At 36.5% G+C, this 21,440-nt stretch overlaps 2 protein-coding genes across 3 annotated transcripts in view; one reads left to right on the forward strand and one right to left on the reverse strand.

Moving 5' to 3' along the window:
• Positions 1 to 7,430, reverse strand: part of LOC124634213 (E3 ubiquitin-protein ligase RNF19A-like) — a 46,920-nt gene extending 39,490 nt beyond the window's left edge. The window contains exon 1 of the mRNA XM_047169649.1: positions 6,789 to 7,430. Coding sequence (XP_047025605.1) covers positions 6,789 to 6,921 — 133 coding nt within the window. The 5' untranslated portion in view covers positions 6,922 to 7,430. The remainder of the gene's footprint in view (positions 1 to 6,788) is intronic.
• Positions 7,431 to 9,016: 1,586 nt separating this feature from the next.
• Positions 9,017 to 21,300, forward strand: LOC124634600 (alpha-2-macroglobulin receptor-associated protein). Of its 2 annotated transcripts, none has more exons than XM_047170241.1 (7): positions 9,017 to 9,315; positions 9,483 to 9,692; positions 10,593 to 10,800; positions 11,094 to 11,249; positions 20,052 to 20,149; positions 20,451 to 20,510; positions 20,904 to 21,300. In XM_047170241.1, the coding sequence occupies exons 1-7, from the start codon at positions 9,139 to 9,141 to the stop codon at positions 21,033 to 21,035; spliced, it is 1,041 nt and encodes a 346-aa protein (XP_047026197.1). In that variant the 5' UTR covers positions 9,017 to 9,138; the 3' UTR covers positions 21,036 to 21,300. The 2 variants fall into 2 exon arrangements, with proteins under 2 accessions (XP_047026197.1, XP_047026196.1); XM_047170240.1 differs by having other exon boundaries at positions 9,018 to 9,315; positions 20,451 to 20,540.
• Positions 21,301 to 21,440: the final 140 nt, after the last annotated feature.

The following is a 21,440-nucleotide window of genomic DNA, read 5'->3' on the forward strand; positions in this document are numbered from 1 at the left end:
GCTGGCAAGAATTTCTGATGCATCATATTGCAAGATTGTATTTAGACGACATTACAGTATTTTCAATACCTTGGGCTAGATAACCGCCTTGGTCAGCAAATTGGCATTTGCTGCGAACACACAATGGTTGTGTGTAATGTTTGATGTCAGCGTATGTAACATTTAGTACCGCCGGCGCCATAATTACGGTTTGATTGTAAGTAAGGAATGAGGAAGAAGCGTAGATTGCAGCGTCGCGCGTAGAAGGTTAATCCATATTGAGTAGACGCCTCCGATCAAATAGATGAGTTTCCGCTAGAAAAAACACTACAAATTCGTCTAGGTCGAATCCACACCAAACTGGACAAATATTTGTGTGGGTGTGTCAAAGGTTCAGTTTACAGCAGTTTGCTTTTCATACTAGAAGAATTCAATATGCATGATTGAACTCCCAAGTAGCACGGTTCCACGATTCACTTCCATTAAAGGCCATCTCACATCTCAAAACGTTTCAAAACCTACTACATCTCCTTTCATCTATGCAAATAAAACAAGATAGGGACTATCGAAGCGAGATTGCCATTCATGGCAAGGCATCGCCGATCAGATTTCACCGATTCCGATAGTTCGCGTGTACTTAAGCCATTGAACGAATATGTAAGACAATACGATTGTTTAGAGAGCGACCACTAGCGCAACCCGACACGTATCATTGAACTATTTGGTAATCTTGCTGACATATAGCACCAGGGACTTTGCTAGAAACTTGTGGACACATTATAAACGAAGATATTGTTGGTATTAATCACGATAACGACTTACCGTGTATCAGAGTTGGGCATACGTAATGTTTTATCTTTATCTAAGTAAATAAATTCATGAATTATTTTTGTTCGGAGATAAGTAAAGCATAAATCGGTAGTTAAACTTTTCCTGTTATTTCGTTATCAATTATCGTGAATTGCGACGCGGTATTATAAACAACATTTGTTACTTGATTCAGTTTACCTATTATTTCGTAAGTATATAACCCAAGCAAGGTATAGGAAATAATTATAGAAAAAATATTATTCTGTTCTCACGGTCGTGCATGCATTTATTATTTGAATTTCTCGTAACATCAAGATATTATGTTTCATAAATAATTGCTGCTAAATTATTACTTTTCCCATGAAACTTCCTAGGACCAATGAATGATTGTTATTAGAATGTAATAAAACATTCGTATAACAATGCTCTCGATGACACACGATGTACCTTTGGTACAGTCATTTCTCTGCTGGATATTCTTCAATATTTGATTGGTGATCTGAGATTAATTAAAAATAAGAAACTGTAGATAAAAATGTACTTCCTGTAAATTATCATCTTTATCGTTTTGCGTTTATCAAGTTAAATAGTATGTCCATAGTCCATGCAAAAAGAAATGCAATTCATTGCGTTTCGGTATACTACGTAAGTATAAACTATCTTCTGCATAAAATAGGTTCTTATACACTTTCCCGAAAGTATCCTTCGGGAAATAACGCTAATGAACGTTGTGTAAAGGTAAATGTTATTTTCTCTATTGCGATCTCGAAGTAAGAAACTGGTTTGCGTGGGGGAAGTGCATCCTTTATACAGGCTCGCCAGGATTTGTCATACAACTTTGTACTTAAATACTAAAGTCACATAGTTCAACGAATTTTATTCTAAATAAATTTTATAACATTTTGCATTCCATTCTGTTGGATATGCAAGAGTTTTTAAATTAAGAATTCTATCTATCTAGCAATCAGCCCAGATAGTGTATTTTAAATCTTTTAATAAAAAAGAAACAATCATATTGGGAGCATATATCAAACAAGCTGGGTTGCCTTTTCCAGTTGAGAAATATCTTATAGTGTCTTACAAAATATGTACCTACTTCTAAGTATGTTTCCAAGATAAGCTGCATAATGGATAGTAACTCATGAAAACTTACATCATTAATTTCAACTGCATCATTTAATTCTTCATTGTTGAATAATGCAATAAAAATAAAGATTCATAATATGCATTCATTTTGTTTGAGTTAAGTTAGATTTCATAACATTTTTGCTTTATTTTTTTTCTATTTTAATAAGTATTTCCTGTTTCTTTTATTTTGTATTGTTGAAAACATGTTTTTAAATGTTGTATAAATTATTTTTATACTTGACCTGTTTCAATGTGTCAGAAATTAAGTAAGAAGGTTCTAAAATTGTATTTTCCGATTTAATATGCTGGGTTTCTCTTTAGTACCTTATTATATTTTTTTGTTTCTGAACTTAAACTTTGCAGGTTAAACTATACCTAATGTTACCTTTTTTCTCAAATAGGTTATAATTATTTATGCTAAACTGATGTTTAATGTTTGAAAAAAAAAATATATTATATAACAAAACAATTGTAATTAAAAAACAAGATTAAAATATAAAAACAGTTATCCAATTAACCGAAGGTCAACAAAGAATATAAATAAATCTACATAACGATAAAAGGGAGGACCTATTACGTATTGCTATCAGTTTACTCTTAAGATGCAAACAAGTCGTGCATTACTTCATACTAGCTTCCACGCATGATTTTGTCTGGGACCTATATTTCTGTATATCTATACTTTTTTCATAAAGAGAAAAAGCCATGTTTGAGAAAGCCTGAAATTACTATGTTAGAAAGCTACACTCTACCCGAATAACATAGGCTATATTTTATTCCGGTATGGGCAGTAGTTCCTCATAATTTCAACGGGTGATGTGGGTGAAACAGCAGGAAAACAACCAGTAAATTATAGTACTGCCAAGTTTATGCGAAATAAAAACTTTCACATTTACAATATTAGCCAAATACACCACCTATAGAAATATGTAGTGCAAATTATTATTTACCACAATCAATAGATAGTTCGTGTGAAGATAACACTTTCACTGGATGGAGATAGGGCTGCCATCCGTCCGGGTTTCCCCGGATTTGTCCTCGTTTGGAGGGCGTCCGGGGGCCGTCCGGGCGGGGTTTCAAGAAGTGTCCGGGGAAAACCCGGACACTTTTCATGTAAGGAAGCACCTCATTAAAGTATATGTTAATAGTAAATGGATTACAAATTAGATATTATTTTGTTTAAAAAAAATCGTACTCGTTCGGGGAAAAAATGTGATTTACGCCAAATGTCCGGGTTTTTTAAATGATTGTCCAGGTTTGGCGAAATTCGAGATGGCAGCCCTAGATGGAGATAACAGTGTTATTATCATGGTTACATTTTAACACTAGCTGTTTTCCTAGTTTCACTTGCGTCCCAACGGAACTACTGCTGTATCGAGACAAAATATAGCCTATTAGATGTTACTCGGAGATAATGTAGCTTCAAAATCGTAAAAGCATTTTTTTTACTGGCTAAGTAGTTTTGGAGCCTTTAGTGTAGAAAAAATCTTTATTATATTAGAATAGATACTATAGATAATAAATAGGTCAGTTTCATATTCTAAAAATAGCTTAGGGATCATTTACAATGCTTATGCAATATGGGTCAGAGTTTCCTTTAATGTAAGCCAGAGTAACATTGACCCATATGATTGGATCGATTGGGACCTTAATATTCAGTCTCAATTGGACGCGCTCATAAAACTTTAATGATGCCAATGATGAATTAAATGAATGTATTTTTCAATTGATTTTGTTTTAAACTGTATCTAATCTTTTAAAGTAGATAATGTTATGATATGTATTTTGTGACATGATTTAACATAATTTGGGTAATTCCCACACATGAATTGGATGATGACTTCATACTGGCATTTATGAAGACATAATGTTATATTTTGTTTAGTTTACCTACTGGGTCATTCTAAGTTAAGAAGTACTTTCGACGGCAACAACAAAAAAATACATTTTTTTTCAATAAACTTTACAAATAACCTATTTATCACTTAAAACTAAATGTTTCCTATGTGGTCACTCAAATTTATTGCAGAAATGTACGTAATTAAGTCACAATAAGCTCTAATATAAGAAAAATGTCTCTCCCCTGGTCTGTCCCCCAACCGACTTTATTTGTAAATCAGTAATTATGAATGTATTAAAATTCAATAATTATTTTAAACTCTTTAATTTTATAGGTACAGTAAACTTAGTAATAGTATCTTACAAGTAAAAGTGCTTTTATTCCAATTCTTTAAAAAAAATATGAACACCGAAATTTGTCCACCGAGTTTCGTGTCTCGTCCCCTGGTCTTTTGTTTTCGTTCAAAAATCAGTTTTGCTCTCCTAGTCTGTAGAAGTTGTGACCTTGAATGCATAGTGTGTAACGTGAAGTTAGCAGCAAACGGCGCATAAGCAACTGCGCCGCCTTTATTGTCGGCCATTTCGATCACGCTACTCGCTGGGTGCAGAAGAGTTATGTGAATGCAGTCTTTCCTCTGGTAAGTTTTACATTGCAATTTTTTGTTAAAATACTAACATATACTTCAATATTTACTATGAATAGTGTGTACATTGTTATGTTTGTGTGTGAATGCCGTGCGCGAAATACTTTTACGGCTATTTTAGATTTCTATCGAAAATGTATCTCCCCTGGCGTATTTCCCCTGGCTCTTTTGATGGCAGGGGAGATACTTAATGTCCAGGGGAGATACATTTTTACGCGTTTCCATTAATACTTCTAGTTTTCTCTAATCCTTTACTTGGCGTTATGCTTATTTTAGTTTTACAATACAATATTACGTTTTATTTACAGAAAAATGGCTTGAAAAGAAGAGGATAGCAAACGATTACGATATCAAAGAATTAAAAATGACCCGGATAAGTATTTCATCGTTGTACTTGTTTTTTTTGTAGCGTTGGACTGCACAGATTTAAGTGGATCTATTTCTTCCGCTTGTTTTTTTATTTTCAGGTTTCTTGCTTTTCTTGGTCGAGTGGACTTTTGCTGCACGATCTCCCGCGAAGCAGCTGGCCTACTGCCGGACTGCCACCGTGGGATCTGGAGGCGAGAGTCTTCTTGCGCCTGTACTACTGGCGCGAGGAGGCTCAGGGCCGGGAGGGAACTCCGTTGCCGCGGCAAGTTGTCGAGCAGCGGGCGGAGCTCCGGCGCGATCTCATGGTGGCCTGGAGGGAACGACTGTCGCAACCCAGTGCAGGGCACGCCACCATAGTGGCGGTAAGTTCCCTCTTTGAGGAGTGGCTCGGGAGGAGTCACGGCGCCCTCACGTACCGCATGACGCAGGTCCTCACCGATCACGGTTGTTTCGAGAGGTACCTGCATCGAATCTGTCGTGAGGAGGCGCCTGGGTGTCACCACTGTGCGGACAGCCCCGAGGACACGGTGGACCATACAGTCCAGGAGTGCCCTGCGTGGGAAGGGCACCGCCGGGTCCTCGTCGAGGCTTTAGGCGGCGGCGACCTCTCGCGTCCGGCCTTGGTTCAGGCCATGGTCCGGGGCGAGAGGGAATGGGATGCCGTCGCCTCCTTCTCGAGCATGACTGCTTCGCACCTCTCCCATCCCGGCCGCTGCGCTGGAGCAGGTAGACACCACGGGCGCTGGGTGTCGCGAGACGACTCCCGGCCACCGTAGGCGTAGGTCTGTGAGCGGTGAGTTCGGGTGGCTCATTGCTCTTGTCTATTTTTAGACAACAGACCCGTGTCGGCGGCGCGCGTTGTTCCGCGCTCCTCAAAGAGATGTCAGCATCCCCAGCGGGGCCCAGTAGGGCCAAGGCCTGCCAGGGCTGCGGGTTGTTCAAAAGAAATACCGCGGCCCTGGCACATAAAAGGCCTGCGACTTTTGATGATTTTTGACGTCGTTAAAAAAAAAGTTGACTTTTGCTGTGCTGCCTGCGTTCGCCTGTTTATATTTTGAGGAGGCGGTGGGCCTTCATTATCTGAACATGGTGGTGTTACAAAAGCATTACTTATATCTTGGAGTGCTAAACGTCTTCTACGATTTTTTGCTTTTTCTCTCCATATTTCAAGTTACTGTTATTCTAAAGAGAATTTTTTGTTTTTGTTTCTTTTTATTATTGTTTTTCATGTTTTGTACCTAGCACATAAGACTGCTAAGAAATTAAAAGTCTGATTATAAATAATTCATAATTAAAATAAATAAAGATGATTCTTAAAATTAACCTTGTTATATTTTTTATCTCTTCCCTGTTCATGAAGTATCTTCCCCTGTACACCTTGTCTCTCCCTTGTACTGTGTATTTCCCCTGGTCACTTATAAAACGAGATAAACCCAAAAAATTGACTGGCCCCTTTGTAAACGTTTTCAACGTAGCCGTTTACATTTAAAAATGTATACTTAAGTAAAAATATATAAAAAAAAACTCGTGCCGCCATTTCATACAACGAATTACCTCTTAACTTAGAATGACCCTACTACAGAAATTACTTAAGGATTTAACTGTGTTGTTATTCATTAAAACAACTCATAGTAAATAGAGAATACAACATGTGAGTATGTTGTGACAATCAGGGCAAAATAGTTAATTTTTTGTTTTTTTTAAAGACAATTTCACAGTAAAACAATGATTTTATATTGTTTAATTTTAGTTTGTATAAGTTAAAGTTTTTAATTAAAGTTAAAGTTGTTTAAAGTTTATTTTTAATTAAAGTAGTAGTATTTATGTCAAATTCATACATCAGTGGAGGCAAATGAAGAGTTTGGTAAATACTTTATTCTGCACCACACAAATACATATTCAATGGGCATATATTGTTATCTGGTTGATATACTTCTAAACTTTACAAGAACAAAGTTTCATTCACTGGGTATGAAGAAATCCATCAAGGGAAGACAATGTCGGAATGTTTGTGTTTACCTGTGTGTGCAAGCCGCCTGCCGACGAGCGGGCTGTCGAGCAGCAGCCGGCGAAGCGACCAGCGGCCCAGCACGCCGCCGCCCCAGCCGCAGCCGCCGCCGCTGCCGCGCCGCATGCCCTCGCGTTCCACCATCACACCCAACTCATACACATTACACACCAAACACTACCGACTGCATCAGCCGACCACGACCGACATGAACCCCCACAGATTAACTACTGCCGTTATGAAATATCGACATCGACTCGACCAGTCTTTGCACAACGCGTTGAGTAACCCACTCGCAACGCATCAGCGAGAGAAAGTGCCGATAGCCAGCCCAACATACGTGCTCGCGGGCGCGTTACAGATGCAGCCTCAGGTGGGGAACACTCGCTGTTATTGGGCTCCCATTGTGCAGACTGCCTCACTAACGGTTACTAAACGAGATGAAAAACAAGGCCGTTTGTAACAATTGTCCGAGATTTATTTATGCTTACTATAGTAGACGACATAAAGCTAGCGCGGTTAAACAAGCAATGCCATTTTACAAAAATAAAACGAACAAAATTGAGTGTCTACGAGGAGTAGGAAACGACAATACATTCACAAATTCACAATCACATCTGTCAAAGAAGGCCGTTACTACAAGTAACGAAATCAACTCATATTTTTCTCGCCGTCTCTGAACGGGCAACCATGAGTTCACACCAATTTTGACACAGCTCAAGGAGCTAATAATATAAATGGAGACCAAACTGCGGTACTGTTATTTGAGCTTCCATCGTTTTTTTAAAACCTTTTATTTGGACTGCTCAACATTAATACCATTTTATAATTTATTTCTGTTTCACTCGATGTAGTTTTATTTAACTCTTGTTCACCAATACAGACACATTGAGTTCATGCTATCACCTGTAAACCATTGATGAACAATTGCCATCGCGATCGTCATCACAGCCGAAAAACGTCTAGTGCTGGACAAAGGCCTGGCCTTCCAGACGGAGTGGTTGATGAGCGTATCGTGGGATATATATTTCCTTTCACACGGCAGTCCTGTTTTTTGCAGGATCCCGTGTTCTGAAGGATCCTAATTGATCACAACAGAGACTACATGCTCCTGTGAGCACTAGTTAAGGTGAGTACTGCACTCGACTGTATTTGGGTCATAGATGTAATATAATAAACAAGATTGCGCACGCTCGAAATATATATTTACGAAAATGAACTCTATTCCAACGCAATAAGGTACTAAATTTGTTGCATAATACACAGAGACAAATCCGAGCCGAGAGGGATAGTTAGAACGGAGGCCATTTGTCTCTTTGTAACACCTTGCCAGCATAAAAAAATGTTGTGTTCAACAGTTTTATCTTCCCAAAAAAACAATTGAATCACATATATTTTTATCTTATTTTAACAATTGTAAGTCAACAAATTAATAAAAATCGCATTAACTTATTATACGAATAAATTATTTATATAAATTATTATACTTAAAACATAAACATCATATTTTTTTATTTTTTTTTATTTATTTTTTTTCTAGCGGTAACCCTGAACATTCTTGGCGCGTAATCAGCATTTAAAATTTTGTTTATATTTTTTGTATTAAATCAATGTAAACTATTTAAATGGTGAAAAAGTGTTGCGTTTATACTTGTAAAAGTGAATCCTATGGTGGTTGCAATATATCGTTCCACAGGTTAGCTAATAATAACATTTTCGTAAACCAAACAACTAGGGTGCCCATGAATTCTTGTAATGAGTGAAAATATGGGTGATGGATTTTAAAACTGTTGTACTATTGTTATAGCTTCCCAAAAAATGAAGAAAGGCGACATAAATGGCTCAGCAGTCTATATATGAAGTAGAAATACAAAAAAACAGTCTTCACTTCGAATCTTCCTGCTTTTATACTGCTAATTCCCGTTAATTATTAAAAGCCTTTATAAGTATCTTAAGGTCACAAACTACGTAAGTTAAAACTTCAATACCAATCTGCGTTTAATAATCTTAGCAAATTCGGATTTGTCTCACATAGCTTAATCTCATAGTCACCCTATTAGAAAGGGACAGACAGCCTCCGTACTAACTGTTTCACTCGGCTCGTTTTTTGGGTTTATATGCGCAGTCCTGTTTACTAATATTATGTCTATGATTTGGGTAGACTGAAAGGTCTTTTTAGATTATTATTTAATATTTTTTCTTTATGGCAACGTAATCTAATTACGTCACTAGATTGTCAGTGTCAAGCAGTCAAGTTGGCAACCTGCGGAGCGGAGTTGCTGAGTCTCGAAATTCCTGAAATTCCGGCTTGTTTCAATTTTATTTCAAGTGATCAGTGATCCTATATAGCTTAAATTAAAAATGAGACTGTATTCTGAAACACTATTCTGTATCTTAATTTTAATTTCATGTGCTTTTTGTGAGAATAAATATTCACGAACCGCCAATGAAAAGAAGAAAAGCGATGTCGAGTTTAGAAGTTTAGAAAAGCCTTTCAGGATGAATAAACTAAATTTATTGTGGACTAAAGCTCGGCAGGTATGTTGCAGATTTTATAATTTTCCTCATACTTGGCATGTTCAAAGAAACCCCTAAAATGACCCACTGACCAAATTTTCTAAGAAGTATACAAGTTTACCTTTTTTTGTTAATCACGAAGGTGTAGTAGGTGATACAACTTTTCCTTATTTTTTCTAACATTGCAGAGACTAACAGAGCCTAAGCTGAAATCCTTGTACAGTGATTTGATGATACAAGACAAAGAGGAGCTCATACACAAGAGGATGAAGAGTGAGGGAGGAGACAAGGAAGGGTTAAAGGAGGCGGAACTAAGGAGGAAGCTGACCAGCATCATGTCTGGTTATGGACTGCTGCATCACTTTGAACCTGGTGTGGCTAAGGAGAAAGATCATCCTGTAAGTATAAGGATGTGAGAAAGAGAGCGTGAGCTGTGAGTATTGTTGTAACGGGACATTGTATGGGTTCATAGCTTGTATAGACGCCCAAACAAACTACTATAGTATTTTTAAAATAATTTGCTATTAAAATAAAACACATAAATCACTTTAAGACAATAATAATAAGCTTCCTCAAGCTCTAAAAGAAATTAAAAGAGATAAAAACAAATATTAATAAGAATAACAACACACATAAGTACATGGAGATAAGACATGATTGCTTCAACAGACTGTTCATTGACACAGATGTTTTATTTAATAGATAACTGCATGTTTCTTTGTACTCAAGCAAACAAAAGGTGTCAGGATGTCTATCACTTGTACCTACATTTTTTAAATGTGACTAGCCCTTTTGTAAAAATATTTCTTCAATGAAATAGAAGTCTTTATGCATCTGTTATTTGTAACAAACTATGTGTATTCTACTCATGTATATAGGTTTATTGATGTAACAGACCTATAACCATTAAACTTTTATTTTCATAATGTAGCAAATACTTAGAAAAAATATAACTATAATATTGAATTTTCACCATGCTCAACTGTAGAATAGTGGTTGGGTTTGCAATATAGTCAACATTAGTGTGATGAGATATTTTGTTTACTATGGGACACCTATGGCTGGTAAAAAGGTGAAGGAAAACATCTTGAGGAAACCTGGACTAGTCTGAGTCTAAGTCTGAAATCACCAACCCGCATTGAGTAAGCATGGTGATTAATGCTCAATCCTTCTCCGTGTGAGAGGAGGCCGCAGCCCAGCAGTGGGACGATAAAAAGGCTGTAACAGTAACAGTAACATGGGGTTTATCAGTTCTGTTTGAAAGGTGTCCCCACATTATATTCTATTTGTTTACCTAGGCTTACAACTCAGCAATGGATGACTACATAAACAAGAGCATATTCAAAGACAAGAAGCTCAACTACCTGTGGTCCAAGGCGGAGAATTCAGGGTTCACTATGGAGGAGCTGCTGGCTTTACGCGAGGAGTTCACTCATCACCAGGAGAAGATTGACCAGTACTATGATCTGTTGAGCGATGACTCGCCTAAAGATGATGCTTTTAAAAGTAAGATATGTTGATTTTTACATACAGAATGCTCAATAAGAAAACAATCCCTTTTGAATCCATGCCGTTTACCTCCTTGCGTCATCTTACTTCATATTTTAAATATGATACGCGATTAATTAATAAAGACAAATATTAGTTTTGCTGTCTGAATACCTACTCATTAATCTAAATCAGTTTATAGCATTCTCCAATCATAGAAATTAATATGGCCTTCTGGTTCAAATTGCATGAATCATGTTAGATATAAACTGTATGTTCAAATATGATAAATATGTTGTTTTTACTTTTAGATGTTATAAATGAAGATGAATTAGATAAGTTCAATGAAATCAGCGCACAAACAAATGAAATGACAAAAGACTTCATTGATAAGGCTAATTTAATCAGAGATAAGCACAACGATTTGAGGGACGGATACGATCGCCTGCAGAGGGTAATTGCCAAAGGTAACTTAAAATTACAAATATTGACAAAAATCTTTGATACATCATCTGGGCAAAAAGACACAGTTATGCATCAGTATACCTATAGGTCACTTTAATTTTGTTTATGATATTTGATGCTACTGCTGGTATCAAACGCTTTCAACTCTCCAGACTGCTATTTGAAAATACCCAGCCAACTCAGAATCAGCAATTTGAACGTGTGCGTTCGCGTAGCGGAATGTTGTTGAATTTAAAGATTTTAATTATGCAGATAATTAGTGTAAGACTTTCTATAATTGTGTATGGTAAATAAAAATTTGTGTATGCAGCCATTGTGTAGAAATTCACCAAAAACTGATTCCGCTGGGCGAACGTTGTCCTGGCGGAACTTTTTTTAATCCATAGACTTTAGAAGAAAAGAGATGTGTCCAAAAATTAGTGTGTATTTGTGTATAATTATTTATGTATGAATGAAATCAGTGCATGCATAAACTTCGGAGAAATTCAAGTTTCCGCTACGCGAACGTTTGGTCATTAGGTAGTTTTCATATAAAGCGCTTACATAGAGAGCTGTAGATTTTTACATACGTTGTTTTGAATTTGTTTATATTTGTTTAAAAAACAGATTTAGAAAAAGTCGTAGGGTTTAAAAGATAAAAATATAAATGTAAAATACACTTATTAGGTCTTAGTTCTTAAAGTATGCAGTTTGGGGTCTAGATGTTCACGTTTACACAAACCTTGTAAGTGTCTGCAACATGTTGCCAAGTATCAATGATGTTCTGTTAGTAATTAAAAAGTTATAGGATAATTTACCATGAATAGATCATTGTTTCCAAAGCAGTCGAATATCACGACGTTCTAAAGAAATTGCATGGTAAAATGTATGCCAATAATTAGTTTAATCATTCAACTATTCACTTGCAAAATTTAATGTCATTAAATTCAGTAATTAACTACACTACTATAGCGCCTTACGAATCCAATTCAATAACGCATACAGGGCACTATTGAGATTGCCGCGACACTGCAGTGCATCAGGGATGTTTGCGGAGGCGCGTATTGATGACTTTCACGCTATAATCCGAAAGAGAATCGCATCCCTGATGTGTCGGGTGCGGGGCAGCGCTAACAGTCTTTTGAGGACTGTGGCAGATCGGACTGATGGCCTCATATTAAAACACTGGACAAAGACGCAAGTGTTGTCTACAAACCGTGCCCAGAAGTAGTGTTGAGTTGTGTACGTTTTAATTAATTGTATTTTGTGTATTTGTGATGACATGATTGTATAAAAAAAAAAAAATAATTAATGTGTTGCCTAAATGTATGTGTGTATGTACTAATACTAGATTATAAGTTGTTTGTCTTTACTAACAATAATGGATTGTTTTATCTGAATAAAAATTGAATTAAAGAAAGACAATTATAATACTGACGAAGCATCGAAAACCTACATAATCCGACCAAGTTCGGATAGGTATAAAAAAGCGGCCGTGCCATTATCTTAGAAACGTTCTTAACTTGGAAGGTTAGTATTTATTATTATGGTACAGTTGCGTACACATTGTTTGATCCACTAAAGTTGCAAAGTGGAACGCTCGTGCATGCCTAGTCCATTGGTTAAATAGTCTAATAAGCTACAATATGATAAATATTTACCTAAACAGTAGGTAGTACCTACTTTCATGTGGTAATTATTTCATTTCCCTAAGGGGTCTATAGTTAGAATCCTGATCCGTGAAATCTTCAATAGAAATTAGCCGTATGAATATTATTTGTCTTTAATCTATACATATAATAAATCTGTAAAAAAACTGTGTCTGTACATTGAATATATTAAAAAAATAATAATTGGGCGGGGTTTAGAAACAGTAATGGAGCACAAATCCAAAAAAAAAATTCTGTCTGTTTGTCTGTATGTCTGTATGTCTGTATGTCTGTATGTCTGTTTGTTTGTACACGCTAATCTTCCGAACTACTGAACGGATTTCAATGATTTTTTCTTTGTTGTATCAGTATTAAACCTGGTCAACATATAGGCTATAATTTATCTTCGAAACTTGAAGACCTGATGCAGAACTCCAACAGACCAACAAAACTATAAGAGATACAAAAATGGTGCCATAGCAAAAATTGTTTCATGTGATGAGCATTTTCAGCTGAGATAATAAATTTTAAGATCTGGAACACCTGATGTGGAACCCCAAGAGCCCAGCTTCTCTGTACCATATACAGGTATGACGTTTTAGCAAAAGTTGTTCAATTTGATAAGCACTTTCTATTGACTTATACAAATTGAAGATCTAAAACACCTGATGTGGAACTCCAGGGGCCCAGCTAGACTATAGCATATGAAGATATGAAGTTTTAGCAAAAGTGGTTCTATCTGATAAGGACTCTCTATTGACATATAAACATTGAAGATCTGGAACACCTGATGTGGAACTTCAAGAGCAATACTACACTTGGAATGTATAGAAATGAATGTTATGAAATAGGTATGGTGAATCAAAAAAAGTAATTAGTCCGTCTTTTAGATAACCCTAAAATAATGGACACGTATTTTTCTTTTCTCTCTCACACAAACAAATAATAACGAAGATACAACAAAGCTTGAATTTCGTGTTAAGTCACTACTTAGTACAAATTTTACATACCTAGACGTGGCGTCACGAGCCCCCACTCTCCGACTTTGTTGCATTATATCTCATTATTATTTTGTATGTCTCTTCAGACCTCGGGACTACAGAGTTCCGAATTTTTGGGAGGCAAACGTGGGGCCGAAGCCAACACGCTGAAGCCCTTTTGAGACAACTTTAATGAAATGGTGACACAACACCGACGATTATCCCTTTATACACTATAGAAATGAACCCAAGGACAATCCCCGGTGGACGTCGTTAAAAAAAAAGACAATCCCCGGTTCTGTGCCAAACTATTGCTAACTATGGAGGAAAACTACTTGGGCTATTGTGATGGGATGTTAGTGGATGACAATGTATTAGGTACATGTAAAAATGGCAGGTGGAGACTCGCCACCTCACTTACTGGGCCCCCGGGAACCAGTCACTGAATAGCAACAAGAGGGCAACAGGGACATGAGCGGCTGAAGGGTGAGGATACCTCGTCGGACTTTAAACGCAGATTACGCACCTACCCTCCGAGCAGGGCTACTAATCCTGCTCTAGCGACTCCACTCTAGACGGCCAAGCCAAGCCAGAGGCGTGAGACCTACCCCCGTCATGGTTCACTCCGACCGGCCGGAGATGGGGGACATTATACTCTCCCTGGAGAACTCAGTATATATAGCCCCGCGGGGTCGCTACTCCCCGTCATCAGCCTCAGATGTCCTGCGGTGCCTATATCTCATTATTATTGTCGTTATTATCTCAAGAGCCTTTGTCCCAATTATGTTAGGGTCGACTTCCAGTCACGATGCAACTGAGTACCAGTGTTTTACAAGGAGCGACTGCCTATCTGACCTCCACAACCCGGTTACCCGCTCAAACCAACACCCCTTGGTAAGACTTACTGGCTTCTGACTACCCATAACGACTGCCAAGAATGTTCAATGACAGCCGGAACCTACAGTTTAACATCCCCTCCAAATAACGGTCATTGGTATCCAAAATATACGTAGAAAGTATATACGAACTTAGAAAAGTTGCATTGGCAGGCACTTGCCAGACCTGGAATCAAAGACGCACGCTCATACTTGAGAGATTGGTTTTCTACCCACAAAACCACCACGACTTCCACTAAATAACCACGACTTTGTCATCTATTTAATGTTTTTTTACGTAATAATACGTGTAATATTTTTGCCACACACAACTTAAATGCGGACTAATTAGAATCACTACTTTTATCCCTATGGTCACGTCTATTGCGGTTCAGTTCTCAGCGTTTTGTTTAGTCTGCTGTGCTTTTGCCGTTAAAGTACAAAAATTAAATATATGGAACGTTTCTAATGGTTATGCGTATTCCGTTGTTTTCAAGTCAACGGGCCCTTAAAATTCAATATCAGACTATTCAGATCTTTGATTTTGCTGACCCCGTAGTCGCTGGCATAAGGGACAGGATCCGCGTACGAAGTCGCGGGCAGAAGCTAGTTAATAATATATCTAGATTATATCTCAAGTCTCAAACGCATACGTAAATAAAGTACCTACATATTAGTACCTACTTTTTGTCATAGTCAAATACATTAAAAAAGTAGGTGTAGAAAACCTATAAATTATATCGAAACAACAATTGTGTTATCACCTGTACCAATTCAATACTGGTATTATAATGTAAATTTTGGGATGTTACCTAAATATATAGCACGGCCGCTTTTTTATTGCTATCCGAACTTGGTCGGATTATGTAGGTTTTCGATGCTTCATCAGTATTATAATTGTCTTTCTTTTGAAATTTTGCAAGTGAATAGTTGAATGATTAAACTAATTATTGGCATACATTTTACCATGCAATTCCTTTAGAACGTCGTGATATTCGACTGCTTTGTAAACAGTGATCTATTCATGGTAAATTACCCTATAACTTTTTAATTACTAACGGAACATCATTGATACTTGGCAACATGTTACAGACACTTACAAGGTTTGTTTAAACGTGAAAATCTAGACTCCAAACTGCATACTTTAAGAACTAAGACCTAATAAGTGTATTTTACGTTTATATTTTTATCTTTTAAACCCTACGACTTTTTCTAAATCTGTTTTTTAAACAAATATAAACAAATTCAAAACAACGTATGTAAAAATCTACAGCTCTCTATGTAAGCGCTTTATATGAAAACTACCTAATGACCAAACGTTCGCGTAGCGGAAACTTGAATTTCTCCGAAGTTTATGCATGCACTGATTTCATTCATACATAAATAATTATACACAAATACACACAAATTTTTGGACACATCTCTTTTCTTCTAAAGTCTATGGATTAAAAAAAGTTCCGCCAGGACAACGTTCGCCCAGCGGAATCAGTTTTTGGTGAATTTCTCCACAACGGCTGCATACACAAATTTTTATTTACCATACACAATTATAGAACGTCTTACACTAATTCATAATTTCTCGCATCTGCATAATTAAAATCTTTAAATTCAACAACATTCCGCTGCGCGAACGCACACAATTTGAACCTGGTAGTTTGTAAATTCAACCTTTGGTTTACTTCCCTAAATATTTTAATGGCTGCTCTATTTTGTTAAACCATTAGTTCATGCAGTTACTGGGTCACACAATATTTATAGATATTTCTGTTGAAGCGTTTATGATTCATTACAAACTATGTCTAAGTGGGTCACTGTACAGAGGCTGGTACACATTCGTGGAGACGCGATAGGTACGCAATAAGAAAACACGTTCATATGCATTGAGGATAATCTCTGGTTTGAGGTCTCTACTTTTAAATTATATAACTATAGTTCGGCCATTCAGAGAATGCGTTCCTGACACGTCGCGATTGAACTGACGACGTAACTACATTCATTGATTATTGATATAATAATGTTGTTTTAATGCTCCTCAATTGTTAAAACGGTAAAAAACCAGCAAAAATATTTTTATCGTAACTGCAACGCCATTGCAAAGTTACGTCGTCAGTTCAATCGCGACGTGTCAGGAACGCATTCTCTGAATGGCCGAACTATAATGGGTTATTCCCGCTCGGTAACACCCTTTCGTCAACACTGTTGACGATCGGGAAAAAAAAGTTTCGTTCGTTTAGTGTTGACGAACGCTACTTATTATTTTAGTGTAAAGTGGGGGTTATTCCCGCTCGGTAACACCCTTTCGTCAACACTGTTGACGATCGGGAAAAAAGTTCGTTTGTTCGCAGTGTCCATGAATGCTGGTTTTTATTTTTAAAATATGGAAATAAAATGGTGTACGTTACCCAGGCCAGATGTTGTCGAAAATGGTCATTTGAATCTTACAGATAATTAGTTGTGCGGCTTCTGTAATTGTTGCGCACATTTTTAAATTTGTTGCGCTTATAGTTTTTTAGTTATTTCACAAAAAAATTTCCTGCTGGCGTAACGTTACCCCAGCCAGACCTTTTTCTTCTAATGGGAATATTTAAATAAATATTACCTATAAAATTAGTTGTCTAGATAAAGTAAATGTTGTGCCATATTTTGTATTTGTTCTTTCTTCGGTTGCGAAGTTATTCGAGATTTTGCTGGGGTAACGTATTTGGTTTTGCTAGATCTTTGTCTAGTCAAAGTCAAAGCTCTTTATTCTGTGAACATAGATGGTTAAGCGGATTCTTATCAAATTTTGTACATGACTTCCTAGGAATTAGTTTAAATTTGTTCGGCAATAATAAAACCAAAATAATGCACATATTAAGGGTTATTTCATTAAATGGAAAAAACATTTCAATTGGTCCCAGCACTCTCAATAAGAAGTCTAAAGACTTGCTTTAAAATCTTTAAATTCAACAACATTCCGCTGCGCGAACGCACACAACTATAAGCGCAACAAATTTAAAAATGTGCGCAACAATTACAGAAGCCGCACAACTAATTATCTATAAGATTCAAATGACCATTTTCGACAACATCTGGCCTGGGTAACGCACACTACCTAAGCCCCACGATTCAATATGTACTGGCAAAAGTCGTGTCCCTTCGTCCAGCATACTCACCATGGAATCCTGATATTTCATGAATGTCAAAAAACTGTTCTGAAATAGTGCTAAATAGTGCCCAAAGGAAAAAAATAGTGCTCTTGTACTTGCGAAGATATAGCCATAGTTCGATGAGTATGCTGGACGAAGGTTTCGCCCAGCATACTCACCTCCGTCCGGAGAATCTGTATACGCTTCAAACATAATTCATACTTCAAAAAATAGTTCCCAAATAGTGCCAAACGGTGCCCAAAAAGAAAAAACAGTGCTCGAATAACTTCGGAGTTATAGGCTTCGTTCAGTGAGTATGCTGGGCGTAGGTTCTACGCCCAGCATACTCACCTCAGTGCGCGAATATCGAACGAGCTATAGGTACAATTTACGTCTCAAAAAATTGTGCTTGAAATAGTGCCCAATATCAGTCCAATTTTTGCTTGACTTTTGACCTAGAAAACCATTAAATTTGATTGTAAACTTCTACATACATTACATTGAGTACACTCGAATACAATATTATTAACTTTCTTTCTAACAATTTTTGTCTTGTGTAAATTATTAATTGTCTATGTAAGGGAGTATTTACTTTAGAATCGCAATATTATTAATTACACATTATTTTAATAATACTTTATAATAATATGATTAAGCCTTCGCGCGTCGCATGGGACCCCGGTAGCTAGGAACAATGATTTTATATATTTTGTCTAAATCACGGCGCTTGAAGGATTAAGATATCAAATGAAGTAAATCATGCATGAAAAATAAAGTTGCTGTTATTAATGCTTACATTACAACTGACAAAATTATTCAAAATAATCATTTTCCGGATCAAGGACGGTACCACAACGTTTACGGAATTGACCTGTATTCCTCATGTGATAAAGTTCAATATAGTGTGGCAGTAATGGATGCACGTACGGTCAATAGGTATGGGGCTTACGACGCGCGGCGCCCGCGACGCAAATGAATATGTTTATGTTTAAATACTAGATGGCGCTGCCCTAACATCTTACGATTATTAGACAAGACTGATCTGTATTTTGAAGGTGATAAGGGTCCATTTTGTGTCACAAAGCGAAGCGCGAGTTAACTAGAATTCTGATTACTTTGGCCCTTTAAATAGTAATAAATAACGTAAGTAATTAAAAATGTTTTTTATTGCTAAACCTTTCATTGATGAAACTATTGGAAAGAGTTTTAAAAATTTGTATAACTATGTCACAGTACTAGTTTTGACTGGTTATAAGTTTTGCCTGCAACATATATACAAAAAGAAACTGTATAATTTCCTTTTTACAATTTTTCAAGATATTAATTTTATTGGCTGCAAATGACTGTTTTTATTCAGACAAACACACAATGCAATGAAGTAATAGACTTCATTTACGCTTAAAGTTTCATTCATTTATTATTATTTATAAAATATATAATAATGCATTTAATCGAAAGTTTTTGACATGTGAGAAAATACCATAATTATTTCCAATAACATGAAGTCTACAATTAGAAAGTTTAATATTTTTGTCCAAAAACATGTGTCGACGACTGTACCCCATTTTACGTTAGTATGTAGAAGTTTACAATCAAATTTAATGGTTTTCTAGGTCAAAAGTCAAGCAAAAATTGGACTGATATTGGGCACTATTTCAAGCACAATTTTTTGAGACGTAAATTGTACCTATAGCTCGTTCGATATTCGCGCACTGAGGTGAGTATGCTGGGCGTAGAACCTACGCCCAGCATACTCACTGAACGAAGCCTATAACTCCGAAGTTATTCGAGCACTGTTTTTTCTTTTTGGGCACCGTTTGGCACTATTTGGGAACTATTTTTTGAAGTATGAATTATGTTTGAAGCGTATACAGATTCTCCGGACGGAGGTGAGTATGCTGGGCGAAACCTTCGTCCAGCATACTCATCGAACTATGGCTATAACTTCGCAAGTACAAGAGCACTATTTTTTTCCTTTGGGCACTATTTAGCACTATTTCAGAACAGTTTTTTGACATTCATGAAATATCAGGATTCCATGGTGAGTATGCTGGACGAAGGGACACCAAAAGTCCGTGCAGTATTTTTCTAGTTTGATAGAAGTGGTGGATGTGCTTTGTTTATAAACATTTGCACTCAAATTTTGTTTGCAAGAGGCCTATTTTGCAATAATGTTCTTGTTCTTCTCTACAGCCCCCAACAACAAAGAGTTCATTGAGCCTAAAGTGCAAGGCCTATGGAAGATCGCAGTTGCTGCCAATTTCACTACAGAGGAACTGGCTTCTTTGAAGGTGAGATACTTACTCAATACAGATACTTACGTTTTATCATCCATAAATTGAATGAGCTTCAGGCCTCGTTCATCAGCGTTACGACGAACCACGTTGTACTGCCATGAAGGTTTTTGTATTTATCACAATTGTTATGCATTGATTAGCATACAGTAATATGAGATTAATCAAAATCAAATCAAATTATGTTGGTGACGAATCAAACTGTTCTAAAATGTACTGATAACCAAAATATATCCATTGCCTAGCGAAGATGTTTCTACAGTTTTTTCGAAACCTAATTATGTACTTTTTGTTGCAGGTGGAACTTCAGCATTACGAGTCTCGTTTGCTAAAACTGCGTCATTTGCAAGCCAATAACGTAAGCAATCGCGAGAAACATAAGAGCAAGGTTATTTTTATTTATTTTTTTGTTTGTCTTACCTATTTTCATAATTACCTATGTTTTCATTTTACATATCACTTTTAGTTTTTTTTTATAATTTGGCCATAGTTAAGTTATTCCTTATCGTTATCACTAACTAAAAATGTGTTGTTCACATAAATCGACGGCTCCTAAGTATACTGAGTCAACTAACAAATTTTGCGAATTGCACTTTTTTGTGTATTAACACAAATAACAATAACAATATTGTAAATACACAAAAAAATGCAATTCGCAAAATTTGTTAGTTGACTCAGTATACTTAGGAGCCGTCGAAATGTTCCCCTGACTTTTATCAAATACTAATGTTAACTTTTTTTTACTGTTCAGGTGGCTGGAGCTGGTGACAAAATCAACCACTTCGAGGAACAAGAGCAGTTGATCAAGAAACATTCTAGAAAGGTGGAGAAACTCCACGCGGACCTCGAAAGCAAGATAATGTCACGTCACACTGAGTTGTAATGCACTTTGCCAAAGCTGATCTTCCCAGTACTTTTTGCATTCTTCCAGTTTTATGCATTTAGAACAAATGTGATTCTATTTTTATGGGTAGCTATAGAGAACTGGTGTCAAATGATTGTATAGCATAATGCTCTAAAATCAAGTTTACATAAAATGTGTTGTGTGAAGAATATTTTTATATTTAAGTTGTAATTATACTAAAATGTAAATAATGAATCTCAGTGATTGTTTCTAATAAATAATAATTTACTTTATTGTATTTGAACTGTTGTTTCATTTATATCTCATGAAGCTAATGGAGAGCTTGGTATGTCAATAGTGAGGCCCTATTCAAGAACACACGCAAATTACTTTGACAACGGTTTATTTGCCTAGAACTTACCGCATATCCTGCTTTTAATCATA

This window comes from Helicoverpa zea, chromosome 11, assembly GCF_022581195.2.
Source record: "Helicoverpa zea isolate HzStark_Cry1AcR chromosome 11, ilHelZeax1.1, whole genome shotgun sequence".
NCBI lineage: Eukaryota > Metazoa > Arthropoda > Insecta > Lepidoptera > Noctuidae > Helicoverpa > Helicoverpa zea.